Source organism: Vulpes lagopus, chromosome 2 (genome assembly GCF_018345385.1).
Source record: "Vulpes lagopus strain Blue_001 chromosome 2, ASM1834538v1, whole genome shotgun sequence".
NCBI classification, from domain to species: Eukaryota; Metazoa; Chordata; class Mammalia; order Carnivora; family Canidae; genus Vulpes; species Vulpes lagopus.
Window position 1 is genome coordinate 159422859 of NC_054825.1, and position 13040 is coordinate 159435898.

The 13040-nt window shown below is 57.0% G+C and overlaps 1 protein-coding gene across 2 annotated transcripts; it reads left to right on the forward strand.

Annotated features, from left to right (window-relative positions):
- Positions 1 to 72: 72 nt before the first annotated feature.
- On the forward strand, positions 73 to 12513 carry ZNF865 (zinc finger protein 865). 2 transcript variants are annotated; one of them, XM_041742716.1, is made up of 2 exons: positions 73 to 1292; positions 7337 to 12509. In XM_041742716.1, the coding sequence occupies exons 1-2, from the start codon at positions 912 to 914 to the stop codon at positions 10550 to 10552; spliced, it is 3597 nt and encodes a 1198-aa protein (XP_041598650.1). In that variant the 5' UTR covers positions 73 to 911; the 3' UTR covers positions 10553 to 12509. The 2 variants fall into 2 exon arrangements, with proteins under 2 accessions (XP_041598650.1, XP_041598651.1); XM_041742717.1 differs by lacking the exon at positions 73 to 1292 and adding an exon at positions 1302 to 1670 and having other exon boundaries at positions 7337 to 12513.
- Positions 12514 to 13040: the final 527 nt, after the last annotated feature.

The following is a 13040-nucleotide window of genomic DNA, read 5'->3' on the forward strand; positions in this document are numbered from 1 at the left end:
CACCCTGATGGGAGTGCATGGAGGTTGGAGGAACCCTCATCTTATGTGCCTTGTTATCACGCCTGGTGCTGAAAACTGGCTTGCGGGAAGCCTTTGCCCCCTCCCTCATCTCCAGCGGACCTCACGTACTCCATGTAAATATCCACTCTAAAACACTGAAACCTCTGGGCAAACATGACTCTAGGTCCCCTTGCCCCATTCCAGCCAGATTCTTGGAAGTGTACTCACTACTTTGCCCCATCTCTTTATCCTGACACTAAGAAAAACTAAGGTGAGGGTTGTGGGCCTAACCGATAACTTGGGTAAGGCGTGGGTAGAAGGTGAGAGGAGAGGCATAGGTGAGAGGTGTAGCCAGGAGGGGCGGGGCTAAGGAAGTAGGGGGCGGGGCGGGGCCGGAGGGGCGAAGCTTAGGGAAAGTGCTGCGAACAAAGTGGGGCTGACGTTGGTTTAGCGGTGGGCAGGTAGAAGGTATAGATTTAGAAGGAACGAAAAGGGTTTATTTGAGAGGAGAGCAAGATGTCAGGAGAGGCGGGAACTGTTAAAGATGCAGAGAGGTGGGCATGATGTTCAGACCGAAGGGGTGTCTAGGATCGGGGTACCTAGGAAGGGGTAAGGAAGGGAAACCCCTGAGACAGGGCTGTTAGTAGGGAGGGGCGGGGCTAACGCAAGGGTTTTGGTGCAGCCTAAAAACGTCTGAGAAGCCCAGCTTAAAAGAAAGAGCTGGGACTGTGGGCGGGGCTGAGGAGGGAAAGGTGGAATTCTTGGGGACTCGGAGGTGGGGATGAACAGGAGAAAGCCCTAGCGTACTGGGGCGAGGAGGACGGATTTTGAGGCAATGGGCGGGGCTTTAGTAATTAAGCCAGGAAAATGGGCGTGAATCCAGGAGGGGGCGGGGCTTAAGTGCGAGACTTATGAGCGGGGCGTGGTCTAACCGGATGTCCGGATCGTGTGGGCGGTGCCCTAGGAGGCGGGCGCTCAGAGCGCAGGCGCACGTTGCTCAGCTCGGCTACCGGAAGCGGTTTAGGCTTTCCCCGTCCGCGTTTCCGAGCCAGCGCGCAGGCGCAGTTTCTTTTCCCGGTCGCCAAGGCCGCCCCCTCTTTCCGCTCCTCCACGCCGGCGCCTCGGAGACGGGCACGACTTCCGCTTCCGGGCGGGCGGGCGGGCAGGCAGGCGGCGCGGGGCTGCCGGGGAGGGGGAGGGGGCGGCACTTCCGGTCGGGCCCTCGGGTCTCCCCGGAGCGGCGGCGTCTCCTCCGCCTCCTCGGCCTCCTCCCGGCGGAGACCCCTGCGCCGGTGAGTGACGGGGCGCGTGGCCCGGGGGCCTGGGGGAAACGGGGGTGGGGGGTCCCTCCTTGGCCCACTCTGGTCCCCAGAACGTCCCTGTCAGTACCTCTGTCGCCGGGCCCTCTCCAGGGGTCCACGGTCATGCCCCCTGTGAGACCTTTCCAGACATCTGCCCCCCCCCCGCAACGCCCCCGTGCAGGACGACTGCCGAAGCGCTCTGGTTTGTGGCGATCCCTTACACGGCTGCCAGGGCCCCCCTTGAATGCTTCTTCGGAGGCTCGCTTCTGCATAATCTCCTGTCATTGCTGTCTCTGGGACAGCCCTCCGATCGGCACCAGCCTCATGGGGGCAGCTGCCCGCGGACTGTCGGTTCGGAGTGTTGCACTGGTACGCTGCTGCAGACCTGCCCTCTTTCCTCTGCACACACAGCAGCCTCCAGGTCTCCTGCACCCGCGCCCGCCCCCTCCCCGCGGAAGAATACTTTCTCTTCCAGTCTGCAGCCCGCAATGCCTTTTTGTCCTTCTGCACCACCCTCCCGCAGTACTTGAGAATACCCCTTCAGCCCCCTTCAAACCCCCTCCCCCCCAACAGAACAGCTCCCTCTAGAGTTCTGCTCTCACCCACATCCTCTCCCCCTTCAGGTAAAATAGCTGCCCGGTGTAGCTCCAGGCTCTGATGAAATGCTTGTGCCCCGCCTCCCTCCCCTCCCCCATCGGGGCAGTCCCTGCCCTCAGTCCTCTGGGGGAACAGCCCTCGCCCCCACCCCTTGAGGCTCTCCCTTAGGCTGCACCTCTTTCCCCAGCGGCAACAGCTCTCCCCTGCCACTTCTCACCCAACTCCATTTCATCCCCTGGACACCCCAGAGAAGACCCCCAGCCTTTCTGTTGCCTGACCTCTTTTCCAGGCATTAATGCATGCATACATACATTCATTCATTTAGTGTTCTAGGTGCAGGGCATACAGAGGTGAAGGAGAAGATGCAGTCTTTCATTTTGTGGGTTTTACAGTCTAGTTGAGGAGAGTTCAAAACTAGTGAATAAGGTCAGTTTTGTTTTCTGGGTTCTCCCTGTGCCTGATGGGCAACTTCACAGGTGAAACAACCATGTAATGATCTGGATGGACTGTTTCAGGCAGAGAGAATAGCAAGTGCAAAGGTCCTGAGGTGGTCATGATCATGGTGAGTGGAGGAGCACCAGGAGAGGTCAGTGAAGTTGGAGCAGAGGACCTGAAGAGAAGAACAAGAGGAGGGACAGTTTGATCTCACAGGGCCTTGGGTGTAGTAAGGGTGTTGTGATCAATTATCTGGCCTTTGTCAGTTCTACCAAGCCCAAAATGTTCTTCATTTGTTCATTCATTCATTTGTTCAGCAAGTGTTTGGTGAGGGCCTTTTACACGCTGGGGATGCAGTAGAGAACAAAATAGACAAAAACCTTTACCCTCGTGGTTGCCTGTGCTAGTTCATAGAACAATTAAAAAGCAAAATACAGCAGGATCAGGGTATATTACAGGGGAGAAGGCAAGAAGGCCTCCTCTAAAAGATTCCCATTGTCATCTTGTTGCTCCAAGATACCACACACCAAAAAGTTACAGCTGTGCATGAAACCTGTTCCTCCTAGACAATGGTGACCGGGCAGGGACTGCTCTTACCAGCTCCCCTAAAGAGTGAAGTGGTTCACATCTCTGAGCAGACCACTCCCTTTTTTCCTAGACCCGTTCATTCAATTATTTCACAAATATTTTCAGAGACAGCACTATTCTAAGTCCTGGGATAGAACAGTGAACAAAACAGATGAAAATCATTGCCTATGTCCAGTCCACCTTCTAGGAGGAGAGGACAGCAACAAGACAAACAGAATATGTGGTTTATTAGGTGATGCTGATAGGTAGGGGCAAAATTAAGCAGGCTGGGAAGAGCAAGAATGTTGGTCTGGATGACAGGTTAAGGTGGTTATGGAGAGCCTCACCAGGGAGGCAGCATTTGAATAGAGACATGAAGGAGGTGAGGGGGGTAGAAGGAGATGTGTATAGATAACAATCAGAGCATTCCAGGCAGAAGCTAGCCAGTGCAGGAGCCCTGGGGCAGCAATGTTGATACATTGGAGAAGCAGCCAGGTGGCCATGGAGACTATGTAGGTCATCATAACTGACTTTGACTTTAAGTGAGATGGGTGTCACTGCAGAGTTTGAGCAGAGGGAGGGACATGGTTTAGTTTTAGTCCTCCTGTCTATTAATACGAGTAGTAGCTATGCTTATCTTATGAATCTGTCAGGAAGTTTGATTGAGATAAGGCACGTAATACAGTGTTCATTTGTGTTTAGTAAATGCTGGTGGCTAGTTCTGGGGTTAGGTGGCAGGAAAGTGGGGTGAAGTATATTTCTAGCATAAGGCGGAGTGGGAGTCTTCCTCATTTGGAGAGAGGATATCGAAAGACAGCATAGTATCGGGGGTCATTCACTCGGCAGCCCCACCGCCTGCCTTCAATTCCTGGCTCAGCCACAGCTTGTTACTGGTATGACCTCAGGAGATGAGGTGACCTCTCTAGCCCTCAGTCTCTTCCTCTGTAAAACAGACTTCATAATGGTCATAACTCTTCTTGAGTTATCAGGAAGACTCACTGAGTCAACATACATAAAGGATTTAGAAGAGCACTTCACGTTACGTGTTACTCTGTCACCGTTATTGTTACTAACAGACTGGACTTTCATCACAAGTCAACTCTGTTGCAACAGAATGGCCCACAGGTCCTGGTATCAGAGAGACTTGGGATCTAATCCTGCTTTCCCCTTTACTGGCTATGTGGCCTTGGAGAAATGACCCCCCTCTCAGTTTCCCCACATATAAAGTGGGACAATACCAGTACAGGACCACTGGGGCCTCGGGGATGCTACAGCTCAAACTGGCTGAACAATAAACATGGCTGTTATGATTATGACTGCAGTTGCTGTGGAACTCCTGCCCCTTGGGAGGGGCCCCCTCCATCATGCCCTCTCCACATGATACCCTCCCATGCATGTCTCTCCTTAGAAAGACACTCATTTAAGGCTTGGAAAGAGGAAATGCCTCCTCTTTCCCAATGGAAATAGTGTGAGCCTGATCAGTTATGCCCCCCGGTTCTACTCCCTGCCCCTCATGGCAGCAACCCATCACATTTTCCCACTCGCCCTTGGGTCACTCCTTATAACATCACTGCCCTCAGAATTCCTTCTTCTGGGGACCCCCTCCCCCATGTCAACGCCATCTCTGCTTATGTTCCCCGTGCTCCCTCAGGGAGTTCTAGACAAATCAGTTTCATCCCTTTGCTCACTCAACAAATATTTCTCAATATAGGCTATCAGTTTACCTCTGAGCCCTACTTTAGCTGCATCTTCACTGAGTTTTGGTACGTTGTATTTTCATTTTTATTCATCTGGGGTTCCTTGAGATTTCTTCATGGACCCACTGGTGATTTAAGAGGGTGTGTTTAATTCCCATGTATCAGCAAATACTTAGCAAGCAACCACACTGGGTGCTGTGCTTGGTGCTGCAGGCCTAGTGGCAAACAAGACAGGACAAATCCTCCTCCTCATAGGTAAACACACCGTGAAGGAAATGCATGCAGCAAGTCATGACAGGGACAGTGATGAAAAATGCAGCAAGACGAGGGGTTAGGGAGGACAGGGTGGGCATTACCATCTGAGCAGAGACCCAAAACAGGCATGGGACAGAGCCTTGAGATCTGGGGAACAGTCTCACCACCTCACTGCTCCATCTGTTCAAGATGGTGACCCCCTTCCCCTCCCACCCAACCCCTGCCATAACCCCCCATAACCTACAGAACACCCCCAAATAAAGCTCTTACCCCCATAGTTCCACCCCATCTTTGTCCACCTTAGAGAACCTGATAAAACCACCCTGTGGTGGGGAGGGGATGGGCTGAATTGCAGGCTTGCTCTGTGACCTTGGGCAAGTCACTTGACTTCTCTGTGCTTCTCTTTTGTCAAATGGGAATAACAGTAGTTCCTATGTCATAGTCTCATAGACTTGTGGAAATTGAGTTAATATGTGTAATGGGCTTGGAACACATTGGGCCTAAAGGAAATGCCCAGTCCACATTGGCTGTTACTAATGTATACTCTGATGGTGGGAAGCCCGGGCGGTGGCTTCTTCCCTAAGACATTTATCTCCCGCCCTGCCCCCCATCTTCTACTATGTGCTTCTCTCTGCCCATCCAGCCCACTCTAGCCTGGCCTCCCAGATTTAGGTGTCACCCACAGGCTTCCACTACCACTCCAACCATGCCTTTCTCCTTCTGCAGATCAGATTAACTAGAGGGGGTGTGAAGGGCATGGGATGTTGAGTCTCATCCAAAGACACCCAGAGCTAGAGGCTAAAAATAACGGCCTCTTGGCCAGGGGAGTGGAGGAAATACTCACCTTTCACCTGCGGGGAGAGAGAGCCAGCCCAGTGGATGGAAGCTGGCCTTGTATTCACCACTGACCCCTACCGTGGGCTGGGCACAGAGCCAGGCCCCCAGGGGCCAGGGGTGATGACCAAGGAGCATGCCACACTTCAGGGACCCTTCTCCTGCTGGCTCTGCACTGTTTTGGTGGGGGCATTTCCCCAGCCCCCCGGGGTGGCTCAGGTTCACAAATTAATTGTAGAAACTGAGGCTCAGGTGGGGGTAGGGGATGCAGATATGGGCAGCTGCCATCTGGAATGAAAAGTGCTGTAAGAGAGGTGCCCAGAGAATGACTCTTACGGCAGAGGAGGCCGGGAAGGCCCCCTGGGCTGAGGACAAGATCCTGCACTCCCTTGGCTAACTGCTGTCAGGCTCCTCCCAGGTGTGTGAGGACACTGAAGGTACAGATGGTTCTGGGGACTGGAAGCTCTGCCAATGAGTATGTTTCCTTACATCCTGGGTGAGCTCCCCTGAGTGCCCCTGTGGTCTAGGGGTGGCCGCCCTCTCTTAGAAATGGAGAAAGTGTGGATGGGGAAGGAGATGGGACTTGAACCCAGGTCAGCCCAGGTGCAAGGGCCCACATATTTTCTGCTGTGTTGGGCTGCCTTCCCTCTCACAGCCAGTCCTCTTGCTGTAACTTGTTTCTTCCAGGCAAACACATTGTACTTCCCACCTTGTAGTAAAAGAACCTCCCTCCTCCAACACAGATTTCATTCCGGTTCTCTTGGTTTGTCCTGACTTTCTGCCACCACTAGCTAGTGAGAGTGGTATCTGCATCATGCCTTCCACTTTCCTAGTGCCTGCAAAGTGCCTGAAGCATCTATCCAAAGGCCTTACGTGGATTTGCTTGTTGGATCCTCACATCAGCCCTGTGAAGTAGGGATATGCTTTGCCACTTCTGTTTGTAGATGAGGAAATCCAGGCACAGAGAGAGGTTCAAGCACTTGCCTGTGGTCACACAGCTAGAATGTGGTGGGGCTCAGAGTTTATCTGGAATTCAAGCTCTAGAGTCTACCCTCTTACCACTTTACAGAGTCAAACCCTGAGGGGACTGAGAACAGGGCTTGTGTGATTGATTGATTGATTGATTGATTTCTGATAGTCACACAGAGAGAGAGAGAGGGAGAGAGGCAGAGACACAGGCAGAGGGAGAAGCAGGCTCCATGCACCGGGAGCCCGACGTGGGATTTGATCCCGGGTCTCCAGGATCGCGCCCTGGGCCAAAGGCAGGCGCTAAACCGCTGCGCCACCCAGGGATCCCCAGGGCTTGTGTGTTTTGGAGAGGAGGGTAGGGTGCAGTGCTGATGGCCAAGAGTTTGCAAGGGGACTGTGACCAGAGGCCAGGGGTGCTGGGAGCATTAGATTGGGGGTGGGGACAGAGAGCCTGCAGGCAGCATTGGGGAAGAGGATACGTGAAGACCCCAGAAACAATGGGAAAAATGGAAGGAATGGGAGAGGAGGAACAAAGAGGATACTGAAAGGAGGTGGCCCAAGTGGGGTGGAGGGACAGGGCACCAGGGAGTAGTGGCTCTGGCACACACACACGTTTGCTAGTGCACATAGCTTCCGGGCGGCGCCTGGGCCTGTGTGCTCAGCCCCCTCCTCTCTCTGCAGGGTCTCCAGTCGCCCGGCCCGCCCGAGATGGAGGCAAACGCAGCAGGCAGTGCCACCGGGGGTGGTGGGGGCAGCGGCATAGGGGGCGAGGACGGGGTTCACTTCCAGAGCTACCCCTTCGACTTTCTCGAGTTCCTCAACCACCAGCGCTTTGAGCCCATGGAGCTCTATGGGGAGCACGCCAAGGCAGTGGCAGCCCTGCCCTGCGCCCCCGGGCCGCCGCCCCAGCCCCCGCCCCAGCCGCCTCCGCCCCAGTACGACTACCCGCCCCAGTCTACCTTCAAACCCAAGGCGGAGGCGCCGTCCTCGTCGTCCTCATCGTCGTCGTCCTCCTCCTCGTCCTCCTCATCCTCCTCTTCCTCCCAGGCCAAGAAGCCCGACCCGCCCCTGCCTCCCGCCTTCGGCCCCCCCCCACCGCCCCTCTTTGATGCTGCCTTCCCCGCCCCACAATGGGGCATCGTCGACCTCTCTGGACACCAGCACCTTTTTGGGAATCTGAAACGTGGGGGGCCCGCCTCCGGGCCGGGGGTGACGCCGGGGCTGGCCTCACCCACGGGGACCCCGGGGCCTCTGCCCGCACCCTCCCAGACCCCGCCGGGACCTGCCGCAGGGGCAGCCTGTGACCCGACCAAGGACGACAAGGGCTACTTCCGCAGGCTGAAGTACCTGATGGAGCGGCGCTTCCCGTGCGGCGTTTGCCAGAAGTCCTTCAAACAGTCCTCGCACCTGGTCCAGCACATGCTGGTGCACTCGGGGGAGAGGCCGTACGAGTGCGGTGTGTGCGGCCGCACCTACAACCATGTCTCCAGCCTCATCCGCCACCGCCGCTGCCACAAGGATGTGCCGCCCGCCGCCGCAGGCCCGCCGCAGCCGGGGGCGCCGCTTCCTCCGCTGGGCCTGCCCGCACCCCCTGCGGGTGTGCCCCCCGCTGCCGCCGCTGCCCCCCCCACGCCCGTGTCCTCCGGTCCCCCCGCCCCGCCTGCTGCTGCTGGAGCTGCCACCGTGGCCGCCCCCGTTGCGGAGGGGACCGGTGCCCCCGCCGGGGTGGGCGTGCCCCCTCCCGCGGCGGGGGGCGGCGAGGGCCCGTTTGCCTGCCCGCTCTGCTGGAAGGTCTTCAAGAAGCCCAGCCACCTCCACCAGCACCAGATCATCCACACCGGCGAGAAGCCCTTCTCCTGTTCCGTGTGCAGCAAGAGCTTCAACCGCAGGGAGAGCCTCAAGCGGCACGTGAAGACGCACTCGGCCGACCTCCTGCGCCTACCTTGCGGCGTCTGCGGGAAGGCCTTCCGCGACGCCGCCTACCTGCTCAAGCACCAGGCGGCTCACGCGGGCGCGGGGGCGGCAGGGCCGAGGCCTGTGTACCCCTGCGACCTGTGCGGCAAGTCCTACTCCGCGCCGCAGAGCCTGCTCCGGCACAAGGCAGCGCATGCCCCGCCCGCCGCCCCCGACGCGCCCAAGGATGCAGCGGCCTCCGTCCCGCAGCCCCCGCCCTCCTTCCCTGCGGGCCCTTACCTCCTGCCTCCCGACCCCCCCGCCACAGACAGCGAGAAGGCGGCAGCGGCTGCGGCGGCCGTGGTGTATGGTGCCGTGCCCGTCCCACTGCTGGGGGCGCACCCGCTGCTGCTCGGTGGGGCCGGGACCAGTGGGGCCGGGGGGTCCAGCGCCAGCGTCCCTGGAAAGACATTCTGCTGCGGCATCTGTGGGCGGGGCTTCGGGCGGCGTGAGACTCTGAAGCGCCACGAGCGCATCCACACCGGGGAGAAGCCCCACCAGTGTCCGGTGTGTGGGAAGCGTTTCCGGGAGTCCTTCCACCTGAGCAAGCACCACGTGGTGCACACTCGTGAGCGGCCCTACAAGTGCGAGCTCTGTGGCAAAGTCTTCGGCTACCCGCAGAGCCTCACCCGCCACCGCCAGGTGCACCGGCTTCAGCTGCCTTGTGCCCTGGCCGGGGCCGCGGGCCTCCCGGCCACCCAGGGCGCATCAGGGGCCTGTGGGCCGGGCGCCTCGGCCACTTCTGCTGGAGCTGCGGATGCCCTGAGCTATGCCTGCTCAGACTGCGGCGAGCACTTCCCCGATCTCTTCCACGTGATGAGCCACAAGGAGGCCCACATGGCAGAGAAGCCTTACGGCTGTGACGCCTGCGGCAAGACCTTTGGCTTCATCGAGAATCTCATGTGGCACAAGCTGGTCCACCAGGCTGCCCCTGAGCGCCTGCTCCCACCCACACCTGGCGGTCCCCAGCCCCAGGACGGCTCTGGCAGTGCCGATGCAGCCAGTGTGCTGGACAACGGGTTGGCAGGAGAGGTGGGGGCGGCTGTGGCAGCGCTGGCAGGCGTGTCCGGGGGTGACGACGCCGGCGGAACGGCGGTGGCTGGAGGTGGTGGGGGTGCCAGTTCAGGCCCTGAGCGCTTCAGCTGTGCCACATGTGGCCAGAGCTTCAAGCATTTCCTGGGCTTGGTGACTCACAAGTATGTGCACCTGGTGCGGCGGACCCTAGGCTGCGGCCTCTGTGGCCAGAGCTTCGCTGGTGCTTACGACCTGCTCCTGCACCGCCGCAGCCACCGGCAGAAGCGAGGCTTCCGCTGCCCAGTGTGTGGCAAGCGCTTCTGGGAGGCAGCTCTGCTCATGCGCCACCAGCGCTGCCACACGGAGCAGCGGCCCTACCGGTGCGGTGTGTGTGGCCGGGGCTTCCTGCGCTCCTGGTACCTGAGGCAACATCGCGTGGTGCACACGGGCGAGCGCGCCTTCAAGTGCGGCGTGTGCGCCAAGCGCTTTGCGCAGTCCTCCAGCCTGGCAGAGCATCGGCGTCTGCACGCGGTGGCCCGGCCCCAGCGTTGCGGCGCCTGTGGCAAGACCTTCAGATATCGCTCCAACCTGCTGGAGCACCAGCGGCTGCACCTGGGTGAGCGCGCATACCGCTGCGAGCACTGCGGGAAGGGCTTCTTCTACCTGAGCTCAGTGCTGCGCCACCAGCGTGCCCATGAGCCGCCGCGGCCCGAGCTCCGCTGCCCTGCCTGCCTCAAAGCCTTCAAGGACCCCGGCTACTTTCGGAAGCACCTGGCGGCCCACCAGGGGGGCCGGCCCTTCCGCTGCTCCTCCTGTGGCGAGGGCTTTGCCAACACCTATGGCCTCAAGAAACACCGCCTGGCCCACAAAGCTGAGGGCCTCGGGGGTCCTGGGGCAGGGGCGGGCACCTTGGCGGGAAAGGATGCCTGACAAGGAGGGATTTCCGGTCTGCCGCTCGATCAGATGTGCCCTCCCGCACTCACCCCTCCCAGTTGCTGATCAGACTCTTACCCCTCCTTGCTGTTGCCCCAGCCATCCTTCAGAACTTCAGACAGACTAGCCTCCTAGAAGGCCCATGGCGTCCAGACTCAAGACTGGATCGCTCCCATCCTGGACCTCTCTGGCTCTTCTCTTGTCCTGCCAGCCACTGAACCGGGTCCTCTGTCCAACCCTGTTTGTAACCTTCATCAGCGCTCCCCCTCCCTTGCAATATTCTGTCCCCCAATAAGCTTTGGTGGAGGATGTGGGTGTGAACTGCCCCTCCCCATTCCTTTGGGATCTGGTTGGAAAGTGGAGTATGAGTGGAGTCGGGAGGGCACCAGTGGGACGGGGTGCTCTTTTGGATTGTGGGGGTGGGGGTGGGGTGGCAGACGCGGCTTGTACAGAGCGGAGGATAATAAATCTTACCAACAGGGCCGCTGGAGTCCTTTCTTGCATCCCAGAGAGTGGGGAATTAAGCGCTGACAAACAGTTGAGAACTTTTGTTTCCCAGGGATTTTGATTCCCCACCACCCTCTGCTTCATGCTTATACTCTCTGCTTTGCCTCATTCAATGGGCAATTGCTGAGGATTTACCACATCCAAGCTTTAAGTCGGCACCTTGAGCAAAGGGAGAGGAACAAGACAGGTAAGTTTCTGTTCTTGGAAACTGACAGTGTGCGTAGACTCCTTCCCCTTCAAGATGTTTTTGGTATTTGTTCACTTGGCCAGCATTTACCAAAGCCCCCCGCCTGCTGGGTCCTTCACAGGACACTGGGAAGACTTAAATTGGACATGCTTCTTGCCCTTGAGTTAGGGAGAAAAGAACCATTGCTGTGTTCCAGCACTGTACAGACTCGTGGTTCTTACAGTCTCCCCCATGGCACCTGTCCCTCCAGGATGATTTGAAGGAGCTCCAAAAGCCCTTCCACAGCTCTCACTTCCATTGTTGAAACAGCGAGCCCTGTGCTCTTCAACGTGCGTTTAGTTATGCCATCCATCAGAGGAGAAGGCTGACGTCCTGGAGAAGAAAGATGCTCCAGGGACACCTAGTGAGTCTGTAGAACTGGGACTGCAGGATTGGGGGGCCTCAATACTGATCCTGGAAGACAGAGCTGGTTCTGGGGCACTGCCTGGGCAAGTCCAGTTTGACCCACATGAGGGCAGCAGCCGTGTATGGTCAACACACCATAGTGCTGAAGACCCAGCATGAGACAGACCATGTGCCAGTGCCCCAGGAGCACCACCATAAAAAAGTACATGGAATTATCACTGGGGGCTGAGAGCATGAAGGAGTCACTTTATCAGAGCTAGCCAAGCTTGCTGGAGGAGAAAGTGATGCCAGAACGTTAATAGAAGCCACAGAAGCTTGCCAGGTAATGTGGGCATATAATTCTAGGTGGAGGGTGTGGTGTCTCATTAAACCCAGCTATTCCAGAGAATGTTTCAAAGATAAGTGTGGCTGGAGAGGTTGGGGATGGGGGGGCTGGATCATGAAGGGCTTTGGATTCGAATAGTGAAGCTTGGATGATCTTGGAGGCCAGAGGTTGGAAGGTGGTGGCTGCTGGACACAAGCCACTGACACACTTTGTTTAGCCCATGCATTTAAAAAAAATAAAGTTTGACTTAGTTGCCAACATTTGAAAATCAAAAGATTTTGCATAATAAACTAATGCAACTTCCGAAAAATTTGCCAGATCTAGCAATCCACTCTCACTCTCCCAGAGCTGAGTAGCCATTGCCCTCTTCAGACAGAGCACACTTTCCAGTCTGTCACCAAGTTCTGCCATGCCTAGAAGGCCAACACTGGGCCCAAGTGTCAGTTGCCATGTGTCACCTCACCAGTGCTGGTGCTTTCCAGCCACCTCCCTCACTCGTTTACACTGTCACCCCGCTCCTAGAGGCATTTATGCATGGGATCCTTTCTTTTTTTTTGGGGGGGGAGGGGGATCCTTTCTGAAAGCCACGAGGAGCAGTGGGCCCATTAGGCTGTGGTATGGAGACTGGAGACTACTACTGGGTAGTCTCCAAATGTGGGGCCACTGTTGGCTTGGCCTGAAAGACTAGTGATGAAAAAATGTTCAGATTCAAGATACTTAACTGGCTCAACAGCAGGAAAGGGATGAGGGTAGGGATTAGATGTGTGCATGAGGGACGAAGGTTTCAGGAACCTGTCCAGGTCTCTAGCTTGGTTGGTGAGGTCAATAGGAAACACAGCCCTTTCTTTGGGGGAAACAGAATGAATTCTGTTGGTGTTCTGACCTAAGGGATATCTTGTGGGAAGTGAACAGGAAGGTGTGCAAATCCAGGGCTCTCCCTCCTTGAAAGGCATACTGATCAGAGGAATCCCTTCCTTTTGCCAGATTTCCTGACACTGCCACAGCTAAAATAAGTATCTCCGAATAGAGATTTAAAGATAAGGAGAGATTTTGGAGAGATG

Bases quoted from the DNA above. Each gene is read 5' to 3' on its own strand.
- ZNF865 (XM_041742716.1), top strand. From the start codon at position 912: ATGAGCGGGGCGTGGTCTAACCGGATGTCCGGATCGTGTGGGCGGTGC. The intron at 1,293-7,336 runs GTGAGTGACGGG...CTCTCTCTGCAG, and splicing joins CGGCGGAGACCCCTGCGCCG to GGTCTCCAGTCGCCCGGCCC.